We start from the raw sequence: 19,302 nt of genomic DNA on the forward strand, positions 1-19,302 counted from the left end.
GAACGTAAGTTTCATGAAGTTTGTAGAGACCTGGCAGTGTTTTACTCAGAGAAAGAATGCAGGCATTTGTTGAAGAAATTCAGATAGGCTATTTGGCTTCTTGGCTCTGGCTGGACTACCAGAGGTAAACCACAGAGCTGGAAGCAGAGGGTTAGCCTGCTTAGCCAGACACCAAGGGCTCAGCCCATAACCTCGGGAATACAGCCTTGTGGTTCTGATAAGGAGTTAGAGCTTCCAGGATGAAATAACATACTGCTTTCTGAAATCTGCTAACTACTGACCTGGTTTTTGTGTCCACCACTGGCCTGGGCAGAATGGGATGCTCCTCCGTATTTCTACAATGGCAACTTATTAAGTAACTTTTCTTTTTCAAGGTCTTTCTCACACCCTAAACTGGGGCTTCCTAAGGGCAATGATTGTCCTATCTCCTTTCTCTCCTAGTCATTAACTGGTCTCCAGCAAAAGTTTATGACATACCTCCTCTGTCTTCATGTGGAACTCTTTGAGCTCATCCTCTGTGAGGGGAAGGCAATTCTCATCATTTTCAGGATACTCCTGCCATCCCATTGCTTTCAATAACCTGGTAGAGGCAGGTCAGGCAAAAAAAATATACCTTTAAGCATAAGTGAGAAATCCACAACTTTCCAGCCCAGGGGCAATGGTACCCACCTAGATGTTAGAGAAGAAACTTGGGTTTTTCTTTTCTTCCCAGTGGGATAAGCTTTAATTATGACTACTTAGGTGCTTGGAATTAGATGGAGGATCTCCGTAGTTGCTCTTTGGAGAGCATAAGAGCTATAGAGAAGGGACGGTAGAAGTAGCAGTATAGAGTCAAACTATCCCACAGACGAAACAGAAGAAATCTCACTTTGTCTCCTGTGAGCAAATTAGTACATAGCCACATGTACCTAAGTTCTCTTTTAATTTCATGGCACTGTGGACTCCATAACCTTGTGATCTTGTTGACCCCTTTTAAAGTTCCTCTGGACAGGAGCCCCTTTTCAGGAAGGTACTTGGCAGGCCCCATCTGCCATCCAGTTGCCCACACAGCTTGGGTGGCTCTGTGTTCAAGGCCCTCATTTAAAGAACAAGCTCCATTACCTTCGGGCCTCATGAATCCCAAGGCCCCTTAAAGGGGTCTTGTGGTAACTTCTCACTTGGGCCAGGAGGGGCCAAGGGGCCACCACAACAGCACCAGGAAACAGGTCTCATCCCACCCCACCCCTTCCAACTGGAGCCGTAAACTGAGTCTGAAACTAAACTACAAGAATGCCTTGGAGAGGAGGGTGTGAAAACGCTAGCTGAGTCTGTAAAGGAATACCCAGTGGGCAACAGGCCAACCTGCGGCACACAGAGAGAACAAGGTGTGGTGCTGGGGGCACTTCTCTCTGTACGGGACTCTGAAATGTCTTAAGTATGTTGAAACTCCTTGTAGGCCATACACAGCATGCCTTGTGATCTGACCCTCACTTACCTGTGCTCTGCTTCCAAAGAGTGAGAGAGGACCTCCCCTTCGTCTTCTACGGGGAGATCAAGACCATTCTGATGACAGCCTTCCTCTCCATTTTCTTTTGGTTCAGGTGTGCTGTTGTCCTCTGACTGAAATAAGGAAAGGAAGGACATTATTTGGTTTAATACCCCTTTGGGGCAAGATAAGCAATCTAAGAGATTAAGAAGTAAGAACCCAGGAAAATGCTTTCTAGAAGAGGATCTCAGCCAATAGGTTTTTCCCACTTAAAAACGAGAACTTGCTCATCTTGCTAATAAGATTTCCAAAGGATACTAACTGGCTACCATCTTAACTTCAGGTTATGGCAACTGTGGCAGAAGCTACTAGATGCCTATGCAATATCAATTTTCTATTCTTCCTTACTGATTTGGACTAAGGAACCAATGTGCTCAGCTTTTAAAAAGTTCACTTTCCTAGGCTCCCTTGCAGCTAGGAGTGGCTATTTGACAGTTGGCCAATAAAATGTAAGTGGAAATTGCAGGGGTAGCTTTTAAGAAAGCATTTAAAAAAGGGACAGACATCCGTTTTCAGGTTTTTGGCTCTGTCCTTTCCCTAACTAGAATGTGGATGGGAGCACAACTACCCTAGTTCCAAGGCGACCAAAACTTACAAGTTTCCTGATAATACGAATGAGCTGCCATTACCCTCTTGGACAGGGAACTCTAACCTTCCTGTTGCAGGATACCAAAAAGAAACCCTCTTGTTTTACGGTTCTGTTCGTCAGATTTTCTTATATTAGAATTAAATATAATCCTTAAAGGGACTTCCCTGGTGGTCCAGTGGGTAAGACTCTGTGCTCCCAATGCAGGGAGCCCGGGTTCAATCCCTGGTCAGGGAACTAGATCCTGCATGCATGCCACAGCTAAGAAGTCTGCATGCTGCAACTAAGAGTTTGCATGCCATAACTAAGACCTGGAGCAGCCAAAAAAAAAAAAAAAAAAAAAAAAAAAAAAAAAAATATATATATATATATGCTTCTATAATTTACCAACTTCAATTCAAGGCTTAAGCAGTGCTGCCCTGTTTAAGAGCACTAAGTCCCAAGGCAGCTATCACTGAAATGAGCCCTAATTTGAAATATGCTGAACAAAGAACTGAACTCGCTTTATCACAGACTGTTACTCCTCCAGACAAATCTCTGTCATTTTAAAAATGTACCACATCTTTCTCGCTTAAGAACAAAAAGCACATGTATAACATAGAAAAACACTTATGTTGCCCCAGAAAAACCCTTTGCTCTTACATCCTCCAGCTTCTCACAGTCTCTGCTCTCTGAGAAGTCTCCATTCCGGTCATCCTTCAGAGTCTTCAGGAACTCGCTCTTCCTGTCAGTAGTTCGGCGGGTCAACTTGGTCAGACGAGAGGAGCTGATCTCAATTGGAGGAGTGGTGCTGGCAGGGCTCTGGGCAAATACCACAAATAGGTTGCTCTTGACAGCAAAGAGTAAGTACTGGGATTCTCTAGGTCACTTCTACAAGGTACTGCTTTCCAGAATCTGGTAGCCTATTTATCACTCTTTTACCAAAAATAAACTATCCTTTTCATTTAAACAGACTTCAGCTCTGCTGAGTTCTTACAGTTAAAACCAGATGGTTTAAATAGCACCTCTCCGATCTTTCTCCAGATGCCAGCATAACGTGTCAAACACAGGCCAACCATGGTTTACCAAAGGGCAATGACCCCACCCAGCTACTGCCCATCTTTGGATGCTGATGGGAATCACCAGTAAAAAAAAATGACTTTGAGCTAAGCATAACTACAAAGGAAATGGAGTTAGAGCTGTACACGTCACAACACTTACCTCAGTTTAAGTAAACGGGAAAGGGCAACTTTAGAAAAGGCTGCTTAGCTTTATTCTCACTCACCTCTTTGGGAGAGCTTAAAACTATACCACCAGCCAGTACTACTGGTTTGGTAACAGAGATTGGACTGGTAAAAGCAGACTCCCGGCTAGAGGAAAGGGATCCTGATTTGTGTTCCATTCTGTTAGCTTTCCACGCACTGGGCTACATGGGAAGAGAGAACAAATCAGTCAGAACAGCATGCAGACAGAAGCTCAGCCTGTAAGATCATAAGGAGTGAAATGTTATGTGCAAACATGAATTCCAAGAGTTCACCTGTCTCAACACGATTGGGAGGTATATAACCTTGAAGGAAAAAGGCAGACAGGAACCAGAAAAGCCATGGGATATTAACAGGTATTTCTCAAAAACAGAGCCCTAGTCCAATAAGCCTGGGAGATGCTAGGCTGAATATAGTTCGACAACAGGTTTCTTTTACTGTGCTGTTTCTCAAAGCACTTAACTATATATGTGAATTGAGAGGCAGATATACTACACAGCATTTTCTAAACTTATTTGACCCCCCCCAAATGTTTTCTTTTATAGTGTGCTGTTTGTTAACCTCTGATGTAATCCTGACAACCCCCCACCCCTGCCTCCAAAGAGCACATCAGAAAAATGATGTTTTCTAGGAACACTGATGGCAGGAGGCTAGTTACAGGCCAGGGAGGGCAATATAAATGGCTGGACAATCCTGATTTAGTCCAGAGGTCCTTCTTTTGTTCGGTCTTGTGGGGTCTGGACCCATTCTGTCACTCTGGCCCTGACCCCAACTATGATGGCAGCATAGTGTAGATGGAATACTCCATTTTTCCTGAGTCAATCACTCTTGTCTGAGGCACATCAATGGAGTGAGGCTAAAGAAAGTAAAAAAGTCTGTTTTTCCAAAATGAAACAATTAGAACCAAGAGATCTCTAGGACAAAGGAAGGGTCTGAGTGAAAAGGATTTCTTTCTTGTTATTAAAGAAGAAAATATAGGCTAAAGAAAGGAATAAACTTCACAGAGTTATCTACTATGTACCAGATGCTTGATCTATTTTATTTAATTCTTAACCCAATCAGGTATAATTATGTCAAATTTTTACAGAGAATTACACTGACATTAAGAAAGTTATGTAATTTGTCTGAGGTTACTCAACTAGGATACAATATTGTTTTCCACAATGCCTCCAAAAAGAGCATGCCAGCAGATAAAAGAGACAACGACCTAACTGGAATGGAAATTAATTTTTTTCTTGCACTGATGAAAATCTAAAGATGGCTGCTTATTCAGGCTAAATATCAAGGACAATAGTTTCCCAGAGTTGCACAGGGTCACCAGATGCCTTGTCTTTTAATATTGCCACCTCAGGGCACAGAAACAGGTGAGTGTCTGCCACAGTAGTATGATAGTTTTACCAGACAGTGTTACGTGCAACAGGATACTGACATCTCTTTCCAACTTTATTCCAACTTAATTTTCAGTAATTCAAACACTATATTATATAGTGTTTGGTTGCTCACTAAAGAAAACCATTATGCCCTGTACCCCCTTTATTAGAGGAATTATATATGTAGAAATCCACTGAGGTGAGGCACAAACTATTATGTATAAAATAAGCTACAAGGATATATTGTACAACATGAGGAATAATGGAGTATAACCTTTGAAAATTATGAATCACTATATTGTACACCTGTAACTTATGTACTGTACATCAACCACACTTCAGTCAATCAATAAAGGAAGGAAAAAAAAGGAATCCACTAAAGTGAATCACGTATCAGCTGCTGTTTTCTTTTTAAAATATCCTCTCCTTTTCTCCTAACTCCAAATCAACCTCAACTCTCCACCTCAAATGATCTTGTCTTCTCCTACTGGACTGACGTCAGAAGATCCGGGGATTCCCTGGTGGCGCAGTGGTTAAGAATCCGCCTGCCAATGCGGGGTACGTGGGTTCGATCCCTGGCCTGGGAAGATCCCACATGCCATGGAGCAACTAAGCCCGTGTGCCACAACTACTGAGCCTGTGCTCTAGAGCCTGTGAGCCACAACTACTGAAGCCAGCGCGCCTAGAGCCTGTGCTCTGCGACAAGAGAAGCCACTGAAATGAGAAGCCCGCGCACCACAAAGAAGAGTAGCCCCTGCCTGTCCCAACTAGAGAAAGCCTACGTGCAGCAATGAAGACCCAATGCAGCCAAAAATAAATTAAAAAATAAAATAAAGTTATTAAAAAAAAAATTTCGTCACTGGATCCAAACTCTCCCCAATTCTCTCCTTTGCATCTCAAGTTCCTTTGATAGGTCCCCCTCCCTTTCTACCATTCTACATCCATTTGTTCTCATTCCTTTATGAATTTATCAATTATTTCTCCTTTGTATCTTTAATCTCTTTCTCTCTAGTAAGTTCTTCCATTTTATCTACAAACATGCTAAGCCACCTTACTGAAGCGAAGGGGGAAAAAACAAAGATATATTTTCCCTTTTACTACAATCCTTTTATTTCCAAACTTTTCTGCATAATTCAGTATCTGCTGCCTTTCACTTGTTCATTCTTACTATTTAATTCCCTGCAACACTCAACTCTATCCCCATTTTAATGAAACAGCTCTTTCAATAAATAAGCAAAAATCTTGTCTTCATATTACATTCAATGGTCAGCTTTAAAATATCTTTTTGTAGAAGGAGAGATTACTTGTTACCTATCTTTTCTGAACCTGTCCCTCTTTCCCTTCTCAATTCCCTGATGCTTCATTCTCTTCTCGCCTCCTGAATTCCTTTCAGTGGATGTAGGCATACTCAGTGCTCTTCTACAGCAATCTGTTCCTAGGTGAACTTCATTAGAAAAACTAGTTATTTGTAATTGTTTAATCATTCAAATTGTTAAAATCATGGAGCTAATGTGACCCCTAAACTCTCACCTGAGCTTTTATAAAGACCTCCATCATTTGGCTTTAGTCTTACTTCTCCCCACCACTTCCCAACTACCAGCCATCCACTTGTCTTTTCCCAGACATGGCACGTTTTGCCTCCTTTTTTTATTTTATTTTATTTTATTTATTTTTGGCTGTGCTGCGTCTTCATTGCTGCGTGTGGTCTTTCTCTAGTTGCGGTGAGCGGCGGCTACTCTTCCGTGCAGTGTGTGGGCTTCTCACTGCGGTGGCTTCTCCTGTTGCAGAGCATGGGCTCTAGGCATGCGAGTTTCAGTAGCTGTGGCACATGCAGGCTCTAGAGTGCAGGCTCAGTAGTTCTGGCGCACAGGCTTTGTTGCTCTGTGGCATGTGGGATCTTCCTGGACCAGGGCTTGAACCCGTGTCCCCTGCATTGGCAGGCGGATTCTTAACCACTGTGCACCAAGGAAGCCGCCCTCCCCCCGCTTTTTTGGTAACAAAGAGCTCCTCTGCCTGGAATGCCCCACCTACTTCCTCCCTAACAAACTCCAACTGTTTTTTTTTTCTTCTGGCTGCTCTGGGTCTTCGTTGCGGCGTGCAGGCTTCTCTCTAGTTGCTGCGCGTGGGCTTAGTTGCCCTGTGGCATGTGGGATCTTAGTTCCCCGACCATGGATCAAACCCACATCCCCTGCATTGGAAGGCGGATTCCCAACCACTGGACCACCAGGGAAGTCCGTCTCCTACTGTTTTAAAACTACCATTTGTTGACTAGTTTAGGATATGTCAGTACTATATTCCAAGTACTTCGAGTGGCATGAAGTCTGACTCTAAAACCAGAATTCTCATCCTCCTCTCTCCTTTTTATGCTTCAAGATGGGAAGCATTCTGGGGCAGTGGAAAGAGCCCTAGTTGAAGTTAGACAAACCTTGTTTTAGAGTCCCAAACTCCATAATTTTATTAGCAATGTAACCTCATATATTACATAATTTTCTACATCCTAGGATTAAGGTAAATGTTATATGTAAAAGGCCTAGTGAATGTCCTGGAACATAGTAAGATGGCAACGAATGGTAGTTCTCTTTCCTTTGCCACTTCAAAACCCAGTTCAGGGCTTCCCTGGTGGCGCAGTGGTTGAGAGTCCGCCTGCCGATGCAGGGGACACGGGTTCGTGCCCCGGTCTGGGAGGATCCCACGTGCTGCGGAGCGGCTGGGCCCGTGGGCCATGGCCGCTGAGCCTGCGCGTCCGGTGCCTGTGCTCCGCAACGGGAGAGGCCCGCGTACCGCACAAAAAAAAAAAAAAAACAAAAAAAACAAAAAAACCAGTTCAAATATGACCTCATCTGTAAAGGCTCTGAGGACCCTCTCCAGGCAGGGCAGTACAATTATTTTTTATATGTGTCTCTTCACTAGACAGCAACTCTTTGAGATTATTTTTCTGACTCTAGTGGCATATAGCTTTTAAATACACAAATATTCGATGTTTAATAACTGTTGAACGCATAGAGAAAATGAATGAATGGATAAATCCACACCTGCCTACTAGTTATCTCATCTCTGCCTTCCTCTAACATCTCACATTCAAGGGTCCCAGAACCACTCTCATCAACTTTTCCTGAAAACTCTGCTTTCTCTCTTCTCTAACTTCAGTGAAATGGTTCCACAGTTATCCCAGTTTCCTGGGGATGAATGCTCAGTGTCCTGTTTTCCTCCTCTGATTTGCTTCCCACTGTGTGCCATCACCACCTCCCTTCTCTGCTCACTTGCATCATCCCTGTTCAGGCTTCGCTACCTTTTGCAAGGATAGTTAACAGCAGACTTTAGTTTTCTTATTTTCATTCTATCCTCAACTCAGTTCTACACAACAGGGCTAAACTGATCTTAAGCTCTGTGTTATGACTTTTATCCTTGTCACTTCTTCTTCCCCAAAAGACTTCTAAGATCCGTGAGGATATGAGTTTGTCTCACTCATTATTTTTTATTTTTATTTTTTTGCGGTACACGGGCCTCTCACTGTTGTGGCTTCTCCCGTTGCGGAGCACAGGCTCCGGACACACAGGCTCAGCGGCCATGGCTCACGGGCCCAGCCGCTCCGCGGCATGTGGGATCTTCCTGGACCGGGGCTCAAACCCGTGTCCCCTGCGTCGGTAGGCGGACTCTCAACCACTGAGCCACCAGGGAAGCCCTGTCTCACTCATTATTATACTCTTCTTCTGTTGCCTAACAGAATGCTTGCAGACATTTCACATGAAGTTAACACTTACGAAAACTTTATAAACTCTAAAGGAATGGAACAAACAAAAGGTATGCTGCCATGCTGATAATAATAGCTACCATTTATTACCACTTACAAGTACCTCATTTACTCCTCAAAAAACCCTTAAAAGACAGGCACTACTACCTCCACTTTACATGATGAAATTGAGATTCATAATGTTAGAAACTTGTCCAAGGTTGTATCACAAAGAAGGAGCAAAGTGTCATCTGTCTACTTCAAAGCCCTGCAGTTAATTTCCATGCCACAGTTTCTTTCTTTTTTTTTTTTGCGGCACGTGGGCCTCTCACTGTTGTGGCCTCTCCTGTTGCGGAGCACAGGCTCCGGACGCGCAGGCTCAGTGGCCATGGCTCATGGGCCCAGCCGCTCTGCGGCCTGTGGGATCTTCCTGGACTGGGGCACGAACCCGTGTCCCCTGCATTGGCAGACTCTCAACCACTGAGCCACCAGGGAAGCCCCAGTTTCTTTCTTTATAGGAGTTGCTCTCTTGACTGAATTCATATTCTTTTCCTTCTACATCAGAGGAACAAGTATCCTAAACCCCTTTCAAAAATAATTCCATTTGTCAATCAGTTTATTCCCATTCATTTCTTCTTGGGCCATGATCCTTTAATGACCTTTCAAGTATATTTCAAGTTGTCCCCAGTCACTTCTTCCTACAGATTTTCTTCACCCTTTCACTTAACTTTACCACCACCTATATTCTGTTTCCTTTTACTGTCAAGTCTCAAAGGTGCCACTACTTCCACTTCCACTCACATAATTCCAGAATCCTCTGAAATCTTGTTTTTCAGCCTTACACTACTCTCCTAAAACCTCAACTCAAAGGTCGCCAAAAACTTTCCAACTGCTAAGGTCCAAATCCCCTCTGTTATTTCCCTCAACCTATTGGCAGCAATTGACAAGTGCTGACAACGCCAGCTGCCATCTTAAATTCACCCACCCAGAAGTGTGATAGCATACGATTTTTTCTATGTCTGAATTACAATTTCTTAATCCTGTTGACTATGTTGTTATTTTCCTAATATTTATGAAATATTAAGTATTTCCCCAAGTCTTATTGTCCCATTCTTTACTCTTCTTCTATCCTCTTTCCCTCAGAGATCTTATCTACACTGAAAGCTTCATTAACACTAGGATAATGACCCTCAGTCCTGGTATTTTTCCAGTGCTACCAGGTAATCAGAATGGTTCATTCCGTATCCCTCATATATGCCCAGTGTTTTCTATTTTCAGAACATTTTATTTAACCACCTCTTCTAACCTGTAATACTCTCCAGACTTTCCCTATCCAAATCTGGACCATCCTCCAAAGATCTGTTCAAATTAGTTTTTCAGTAAAATTTCCCTTGATGGTCATAGTCTAAGCTGATCCTTGCTCCTCTGAACTGTGTAAATAAATAAAGTGTTTAATTAATTTAGTTATTCCAAATCTGTTTAAGATTTGTTTTTAGAATTTGTTATTTTATTTCATACACAATCACATGACCTTATATTGTTATATCTTGTCATCCCTATTAGACTTTTAGCCCATGGAGGGTGAGGACCAATGTTGTACTTTGTGTTGCTCTTAAGTACCAAACAAGTGCTTGCACACACAGAAAAGTGAATTAATGCTGACTGTTTTTTCTCTCAATAACACAGTAAATTTAATTGTTTCCTTACAGTGGCTGGAATTCATTCAAGCAATTATTGTGTGCTTTTGTGAGGGTGCTAGGGATACAAATATGAAAAAGACCTGAAGCCTTTAAGGAGATTACAACCAAATGAAGAAATAGATGCAATAAATATTGTGATTAGAGACAGAGTGCTATTCAATCAGATACAAGGCTTAATTAGATCTTTAGATGTATGTGATAGAAAAGGATTCAGAGAGTATGACATAAACACGCAGGAAAATCTCCCAGGTAAGAAAACAAAGGGCAGTAAAAGACAGATTAGGCTTAGGCTATATAGAATTATACACACCAGTGCTCATGAGTCTGGACACTGTATTATAACATCAGGGGTTGCTAAGTCATGACCCTTGGGCCAAAACTGGCCTGAGGCCTATTTTTGTATGGCCCATGAGCTAATAATGTTTTTTACATTTTTAAATGGTTGAAAAAAAAAGAAAAGAAAAAGAATATATTACAAAAAGACCATATGTCATATGTGACCAACAAAGCCTAAAATATCTATCATCTGACCCTTTACAGATAAAGTTTACCAACCCCTGCTATACAGATGGTTTGGAATCACTTAAGGGATTTAATGCGAGGGGATGTGATATATTCAAACTGTTTTAGGATAATCATTCTGGCAGTTCTGTGTAAGATAAAATACAGAGAAATGAGGAAATAGAAGGGTACACTACAACAGTAAATGTGAGATGACAAGGGCATATCATAGAGGAAAAAACTGATGGGGATTTTATATAACTGCTTGGGAGAGGGGAATGAGTAAGAAAGAGGAAGAAAGCAGCAGCCATGATACTCAGCTACGTGACCAGATGAATGTTGGTGTTATTAATGAAAACAGCAAATCAAGAGAAGCAGGTTTATGAGATGAAGCTAATGAGTATGAGAGGCCTACTAAAAATGTAGTTGGCAGCAGAAGAGAGTTTGGAGACAGTAAAATACTATACATAGAACTTAATGGCACCAAATGAATATCTGGTGAGTGACTCAACAGGAAAAAATAAATTTACTAAATTTTTTTCTTATTTATTCTCCCACCTCTGCTGTATAAGGTTCTTACACTGATTCCAAATCATACCTTGGATGGAGGTGGTACAGGCTTAGGAACCAGGTTCTTATAGACACTTGGAACCATGGTTGACAATTTGTTTCCATTTGCATGGTGAGATCCTGGTGAGGTGAATGCAGCAGAGAAGGCAGCAGCAGGATCTTCTTTGGAAACTTTTTTGATGACTAGCATTTTGGAGGGCTGCTTGGCACTAGGTGGGTTTTCTGTGAAATACAATAGTGGAGAGACAAAAGAATGTCAAACCTATTGGTTAACACGAAGCATAGTTCAAACAAAGGCCTCACTTTGTACAAAGAGCTGACAGTTGAGACTAAGTGACAAACATTTCCTGGTATGCACTTAACAGATACTCTCAAAAGTGACACTTACCCAGGAACTGTAGGAAAAAAGGCAACATAAGAAAACACTTGATTCTAAATTCATAATCAACCAAAAAGCCCAAAGATGTTAGGAGTCTTTCAGGGGTACAGCATGTCTCATGCACGGTGTGATCACTCAGGCATAGACCAAACAAGAATATATATCCAAGGATAGCTACTCCTGTCAGCATGAGAACACAGAGAGATGAGGAAACTGGAGAAAGGAGTCTGCTATGGGACCTTCTGATGAGGCAAACTGGAGCAAAGCTATACATTAACAAAGGGGAAATGGTACAGCAATTGCCCTTAATCCTGTAACTCAAGATCCAAACCCAGTATTTAGATACACTAAAGCCTTCCTAATAAGATGCCTGGCTACTGAACATATCTAATGTGGGAACTAGGAGAGTACAATTTGTAAATGCCAAAGATCCCAATGCCACAGGATCAGGTTTGGCTTGAAATACACTGATTTTTCTACTAACTTTTTTTTTTTTTTTTTGGTGGTACGCGGGCCTCTCGCTGTTGTGGTCTCTCCCGTTGCGGAGCACAGGCTCCGGACGCGCAGGCTCAGCGGCCATGGCTCACGGGCCCAGCCGCTCCGCGGCATGTGGGATCTTCCTGGACCGGGGCACGAACCCGTGTCCCCTACATCGGCAGGCGGACTCTCAACCACTGTGCCACCAGGGAAGCCCTCTACTAACTTTTTATAAGGCTAGTTATTAGGAACATATATATATAAATGTGTGCATTTATAGGTTTCCCCCTGCCCTATACAACAGACATCATTGATAATTGCCAAAAACAAAAACAACACCCCACTCAGCTAACGGAACCTGGTTGAACAAAATGTTCTCTGGGACGTGGTATTATTTAGCCTTTCAAAGAACACTTTAGAAGAGTATTTAGTAATATGAAAGAATGGTTAGAATATAGTTGTCTACCAAATATTAAGGAGACAACTATAATACATTAAAATTCAATTTAATTGTTATAAGCAAATTAGCAACATTAAAAATTACTTCTAAAAAAATTACTTCTTATGAGCATATTATATTATTCTCCCTTTGCTTAAAATCTGCTTTCAAATTCAGGGCTCTACAAGCTCTCAATTGTCTGTATTCTGACTCTACTACCATTACATCTCAATGGTATTTTGGGGGGCAGAGTAAGAGCTAGGCAGAGTTAGTTACCATGTGCAAATGGATGAGAAGAGAAACCAGAGATAAAGAAACAAACGAATAAAAAAACAGATAAAGAATGTTTTCTCCTCTCCCTGCTAATAAGAAAAATTTAAAGTTGTGCCTTTAAAAATGGCAAAATCTACCTACCCCACACTCCAGAAGGGGTCCCAATAGGTCTGCATGGCTGATTCTGTTTGCCAGCTTCTGGATTCAAAGAAGGCTAGGAAAAAAGGGGTATTAATGGTTGATATAGAAAACTAATCATTTCAGCACTTTTTGCAAAGTAGCATTCACCATGGAACCTATCAAATACTGATAACTATATATCAGCAGCACTCTAACACTGTATTCAGAATTAACAAATAAACAGACGACGTTGAAATGCAAAATCAATCTCAGGCTCTCTTGGCTTTCATTTCCTTTAATATGAGAGGATAAAAAATTTTTTTTTAAATAAACAGAGTAAGTGTGCAAGTTCTCATCTTCCTGTAGGATATGTATGCCAACTAAGGAGGCACAGAAAGCTGAATGAACAAGAAAGTGAATCACTTTTCTCAGATTTAAGGAGCATAATCTGGTCAGTGAAATGTGAGTATTCATAGCATTTCTAATGAGACTGCTTTAGGGCAGAGGCACACCATGTGCTAGGAATACAAAGGCAATTAAGAAGAATCCTTATCCCCACAAGGGTCAGTCTTACTACAAAGATAAACTTGTAGACCAGTAAGTATAATAAAAGGTTATGGGGGGACTTCCCTAGCAGTCCAGTGGTTAAGACCTCACCTTCCAATGCAGGGGGTGCAGGTCTGATCCCTGGTCAGGGAGCTAAGATCCCACATGCCTCACGGCCAAAAAGCCAAAACATAAAACAGAAGCAATATTGTAACAAATTCAATAAAGACTTCAAAAATGGTCCACATCAAAAAAAAAAAAAAAAGATTATAGGGACTATGATAAAAATTCACATTAGGGAAGAAGGAGTACTAAGGAAGGAATAGTCAATTCCACTAGAAAGAGAAGTGCTATCAGAAAAGGTTTCATTAGAGGAGACTAAGAAGAATCCTTAATGATGAATTCCAAAGCTGGAAAACGGGTGATTCCAGGAACAGAATGCTGAATGAACACCAAGACAGGAAAAACATGAAAAAGAGATCTGCAAATAGTTCAGCATTAGTGCTAGGGAATGAGAGGGCCTTTCTTTGGGGAAAGAGATGTCTGGCAAAGTAGGTAAGAGCCAGACTGTGGAGTATTTTTAAGGGAGATTGAATTTTATTCTTTAGGGATGGGACTCCATCTCTCATGCAGAGTTAACATGATCCAACCATTAGTTTACAAGTCTGGTAGCAGCTTGAAGGATGTATTTCAGGGCTATAAACAACTAGGAGACTATTAGGAGACCAGTTTCCTAGTACAGGAAAGTATGAAGGCGACAGGAGTAGAGGAAGAGATGATGGGAAGGATCGAGAAGTGTTAAGAGTCACAGACTCAACTTAATAACGAATTGTATGGGGGTGTGAAGATGACACTGGTGCCCAAACCCAAACTTTACAATCTGGTACAGAGTAGGAAAATGGCTTTTCAGCACAAATGACCACGGGACATTAAACAAGAAATAGAAAGAGGCACAGAATCGACTGCAGAGCTTCTGAATCAAAACCTCCAGAAGTGGGGCCCCAGCAGGTGTATATTTTCAACCTGTCAAGAGGAGACCCACTAGCATAGAGCAAGCACAGATGCAATCTGAACTATTAATTCAGTATACAAATGGACAAATCAGACAGAATATGGACAGGTAAATACACTCTTCTGGATGGAATAGTAAAGGCAAAAGGAGTCTAGATGAATAAAGTATGACAGAGTAAAAAATCCTTGGCTCACATTTTCTTTGCTTGAGTATTCTAATTGTTACACCATTGACTTGTATTATAAAGCTTTGTTGTCAAATTGTGTCTGATTTTCTTTCTTTTATAAGTGACTTGTTCTTTATGTCTGGATGTCCGAAGGATATTCTTCTTCTAAGTGTTGGCTGTTCTGGCTGTCCTTTCAATTTGTAGTTTCAAGTCTTACTGTATTTCATGAAATTATTCTTGAATTATACTTTTTAGCACCTAAGCTATTCACGTTTGTTATTTTATATTATTATTATATTATTTTTTGCAGGGAAGATCTTTTGGATTTTTTTTTGCCAAATTTCTGTATCTTTTTTTTTTCAATTCTTAATTTTAATCTATTTGTTTTTTCTTCATTTAAAAAGCTTCCTTTGTCTAATTCTTGAAAAACACTAGTGTTTATTGTCTTGTGCTCCTTCTTATTTAGTCTTCATTTTTCTGAAATCTTTTATTACTTCTTTCCCAAGTTCTAGCACTGTGAAATTTTCTGGTTATGTCGTTCTTGTACCATTTGCTTATGGTTCTTATCCGTTTTGTGCACGTCTTACAGGTGTAATTTGCATTGCCTGTAGAAACGTTACTCTGTTCCTTATTCTCTTGATCCTATTATGTTGCTTATTTTTATGTGATCAATTTTTGTGAATGTGGATCAAGATAGCTTTCTAACATCACACTTTATAACTCTCTTCTGTTGTCTTCATGAAGTGCTCAAAAAGATGGCACACTTTCTTTGATGTCCCGGCTCACCTCCTCCTCCCCATGGCTTGTACCTGAACCTTCTCTTCCCTTTGTCTCTACTGTCTCTGTCCCTGCAGCTCAGTCTGGATTCTATTTCCAACAGTTTTGTCCCAGTGAGGGGCTTTGTTCTGGATGGGAATATTGGCTAGTTAGTATTAAATGTGATAGAACTCTGTGTTGAACTTTATTGCCTCTTGGTTCCAAAGTCATCCTTTCTGCTTGCTCTGTGTAAATGAATCTGGGCACTTTAAAAACTTTCCCTTTGTTAATTTGCTGGCATGTTAATTTTGTCAGTAGAGCTCAAGGAGAGACTTTTGCTTCTTGTTCCTGTGTGCTTACTCAGCAGGTTCCTGCAGCACTCTGCTCCTGCTAAGCCAGGTTCTAAAGTACAAGTGAGCGCTGACTTGAGTGGTTTTGTAGCAGTGACATATCCCATGAACAGCTTTACGAGGTACTCTAGAGGGCAGATTTTCAGCATGTTCCCTGGAGAAGCACCTTAGCAACTGCTCTGCCATTCAGTGAGCCACAGCTAAGCCCTTTCCGATAAGGTTTGGATCTCAATCCTGGGGTGGTGATGGGGCAACAGGGGACTCTTCCTTGGGCACTCTGTCTTAGCCCAAGGGTTAGTGGCTGCTCCTTGTATCTGCCAATTCTTTATAGTTTTTTAGAACTCTATATTCTTTATAAGTTCTTTATATTCTTTAGGGTTCTCTTTACTATTTACTAGCCAATCACTCATTACCCCATCCTGTTACAGTTAATAATTCTTTATATTAACCTTCCTTGTTCGAATTATTGTGTGATTTCTCTCTGCTGATTGGTCCAGTCAGACCCTTTACACCTTATCCCAGAACATCTCTGTATTTACTAGTTTTGGGAATATGGAAAACCACTCCTAATTTCTAGCTGCTCTTCTCAAATGTTCTCTAAGCTTTCTAGAACAATTACTGGCTCTTCTGGAAACCCTAGGGTTGTAAGATGCCCTGTTGCTTCCTTCAATTTCTCCTGCACAACTGCTAACACAATACTAGTCAGGTTTTATAGCTTTTAGTGGTTTGTCTCTATGTTGTGATACTTCACTTTATTTTGGTGTAGATGACATCCATGGATTTTTTGAGTATAATTAAAAAAAAAATCTATCTTCTATCTACCTACCTACCTACTTACCTAATCTATCTTTTATTTGGCTGTGTTGGGTCTTAATTGTGGCACGTGGGATCTTTTGTTGTGGCTCAGAGGCTCTTCGATGCAGTGTGCGGGCTTCTCTCTAGTTGTGGTGTGCGGGCTCCAGAGCACGCGGGCTCTCTAGTTGTGGCGCTCGGGCTTAGTTGCCCTGCAGCATGCGGCATCTTAGTTCCCTGACCAGGGATCGAACTGGCGTCCCCTGCATTGCAAGACTGATTCTTAACCACTGGACCACCAGGGAAGTCCCTGTCCATGGATTTTTTTGGTTCTTCAATCCTAGTTGCTTTGTGTTCTTTCTTAACTTATTCCTTAATTTCAGACTTACAAAATAATTGCAAATATAATACAAAGAATTCCTGTATATTGTGCATCTACAGTCTCATGTCAACATTTTACCACATTTTTTCCACAATTCTCTGTAAATATATATTTTTCCTGAACTATCTGCAGGTTGAAGAACTTGAAGGATATTCTCTTACATAATCATAGTACAATTATAAAAATCAGGAAATTAACATTAATAAATACTATTATCTAATCTACAACTCTTATTCAAACTGTAACACTGATACTTTTACAGGAAAACAAAGTTTAAAATCACTGTTTTTCCCTCATCCAGTATCCAGTCTAGGTTTACATGTTGTCTTTAATTGTCCTATCTCTTTAGTCTTCTTTAATCTGGAACTTTTCCCACCATGACCATAACTTTTTTTTTTTTTGCGGTACATGGGCCTCTCACTGTTGTGGCCTCTCCCGTCGCGGAGCACAGGCTCCGGATGCGCAGGCTCAGTGGCCATGGCTCATGGGCCCAGCCGCTCCGCGGAATGTGGGATCTTCCCGGACCGGGGCATGAACCCGTGTACCCCGCATCAGCAGGCGGACTCTCAACCACTGTGCCACCACGGAAGCCCCGACCATAACTTTTTAAAAGAGTACACAGCCTAGTTCTTTTGTAGAATCTTTTAAAATTCTTTTATAGAAACCTCAATTTGAGTTTGTGTGATTTTTCCTCATGGTTAGATTCAGGTTATGAATTTTTGGAGGGCACTCCTCAGTCAATCACATCAGGAGGCTTGTGTTATGTTTGTTCCATGACCGGTGACATAAATCTATTTTTTAATCAAACAACATTTACACACAATGAAATGCACCAAGTATACCATTCCATGAGTTTTGAAAAATACTTATACCCCCCCAAATCTATAAAGATAAAGCTACTTTCTACAACTGGAAAGTTTCCTAATGCCCTTCCCCAATCTCCACTCCACACAGGCAACCACTGTTTTTCTTACCATAGATTATTTGCCTATTCTAGAATGTCATATAAATGGAATCATACAGTATGTACCTTATTGTGTAAAGCTTCACTGAGATTCATCATGTTGTTTTATCAGTCATTCTTTTTTATTACTGCATAAGTAGCCCATTACATGATTATACCACAATTTTTCTATTCCTGTTTTGATAGACATTTAAATTATTTCCTGGGAACTCCCTGGCGGTCCAGTGGTTAGGACTCTGTGCTTTCACTGCTGAGGGCTTGGGTTCAATCTCTGGTCAGGGAACTAAGATCCCACAAGCCACACAGCACGGCAGCAAAAAAAAAAAAAAAAAAAAAAAAATCCCAGTTTTGTGTTACTATGAATAAAATTACAATAAATGTACACAGATTTTCATTTCTCTTTAGCAAATACCTAGAAATGGAAGTACTGGGTCACAGGGTAAAGTTTATGGTTAGTTTTATAAGAAACTGTCAGACCTTCCTTTTCATAAAATGGTTGTACTACTACACACTCCTGCTAACAATGTATGAGACTTCCACGTGCTCAAAAATGTCACCAAATTTAGTATTTTCAGACTTTTAAATATTAGCTATCCTGGTGGGTGTGCAGCAGTATCTCACAGTGGTCTTAATTTGAATTTCCACATTTCCCTTATGATTAATGACACTGACCATTTTTTTCATGTGCCTACTGGCCATTCATCTATCTTCCTTTGTGAAGCATCTGTTCAAATCTTGTTTATGTTTTTAAAAAAACTGAGTTGTAGGAGTTATTCACATTATGGGAACAGGCCCCTTTTCAAATCTATGTTCTGCAAATATTTTCTCTGAGTCTGTGAAATAAGCAGAAGTTTTAAATTTTGATGAAGCCTGATTTATCAATGTTTTCCCCTTTATGGTTATTGCTCCCTGGGTCCAAAGAAATCTTTTTATTTTCTTTTAACCCCCTATGTGAGAAAGATATTCTCCTAAGTTTTCTTAGTTTCAAGGCCTTACATTTAGGTCTGTAATTCATCTCAAATTCATTTTTTTGTATGCTAGGTGGTAGGGGTAGAGAAGATACACACACACACACACACACACACCCCTATATCTATAGATATAGTTCCAGCACAGTTTGTTAAAAACACATTTCTGGGCTTCCCTGGTGGCGCAGTGGTTGAGAGTCTGCCTGCCGATGCAGGGGACATGGGTTCGTGCCCCGGTCAGGGAAGATCCCACATGCCGCGGAGCGGGCTCGCTGAGCCTATGCTCTGCAATGGGAGAGGCCACAACAGTGAGAGGCCCACGTACTGCAAAAACAAAAAAAAAAACACATTTCTTTCTGCATGCCTCCCAGAGTGGCCATTTTTAAAAAATAAATAAAAAAAAAATAAAAAATATTAAAAACCCTGGACTTCCCTGGTTGGTACAGTGGCTAAGA

At 41.0% G+C, this 19,302-nt stretch overlaps 1 protein-coding gene across 6 annotated transcripts in view; it reads right to left on the bottom strand.

The window, feature by feature from the left end:
- GPBP1L1 (GC-rich promoter binding protein 1 like 1) overlaps window positions 1-19,302 on the bottom strand; it is a 55,179-nt gene that overhangs the window by 1,271 nt on the left and 34,606 nt on the right. For all 6 annotated transcript variants that reach the window (XM_067725976.1, XM_067725974.1, XM_067725975.1 and 3 more), the window contains exons 6-11: window positions 12,933-13,005; window positions 11,252-11,445; window positions 3,376-3,516; window positions 2,754-2,912; window positions 1,475-1,599; window positions 478-580 (exon numbers count right to left, since the gene is read on the bottom strand). In XM_067725976.1, coding sequence (XP_067582077.1) covers window positions 478-580; window positions 1,475-1,599; window positions 2,754-2,912; window positions 3,376-3,516; window positions 11,252-11,445; window positions 12,933-13,005 — 795 coding nt within the window. The remainder of the gene's footprint in view (window positions 1-477; window positions 581-1,474; window positions 1,600-2,753; window positions 2,913-3,375; window positions 3,517-11,251; window positions 11,446-12,932; window positions 13,006-19,302) is intronic.

Source organism: Pseudorca crassidens, chromosome 2, assembly GCF_039906515.1.
Source record: "Pseudorca crassidens isolate mPseCra1 chromosome 2, mPseCra1.hap1, whole genome shotgun sequence".
NCBI classification, from domain to species: Eukaryota; Metazoa; Chordata; class Mammalia; order Artiodactyla; family Delphinidae; genus Pseudorca; species Pseudorca crassidens.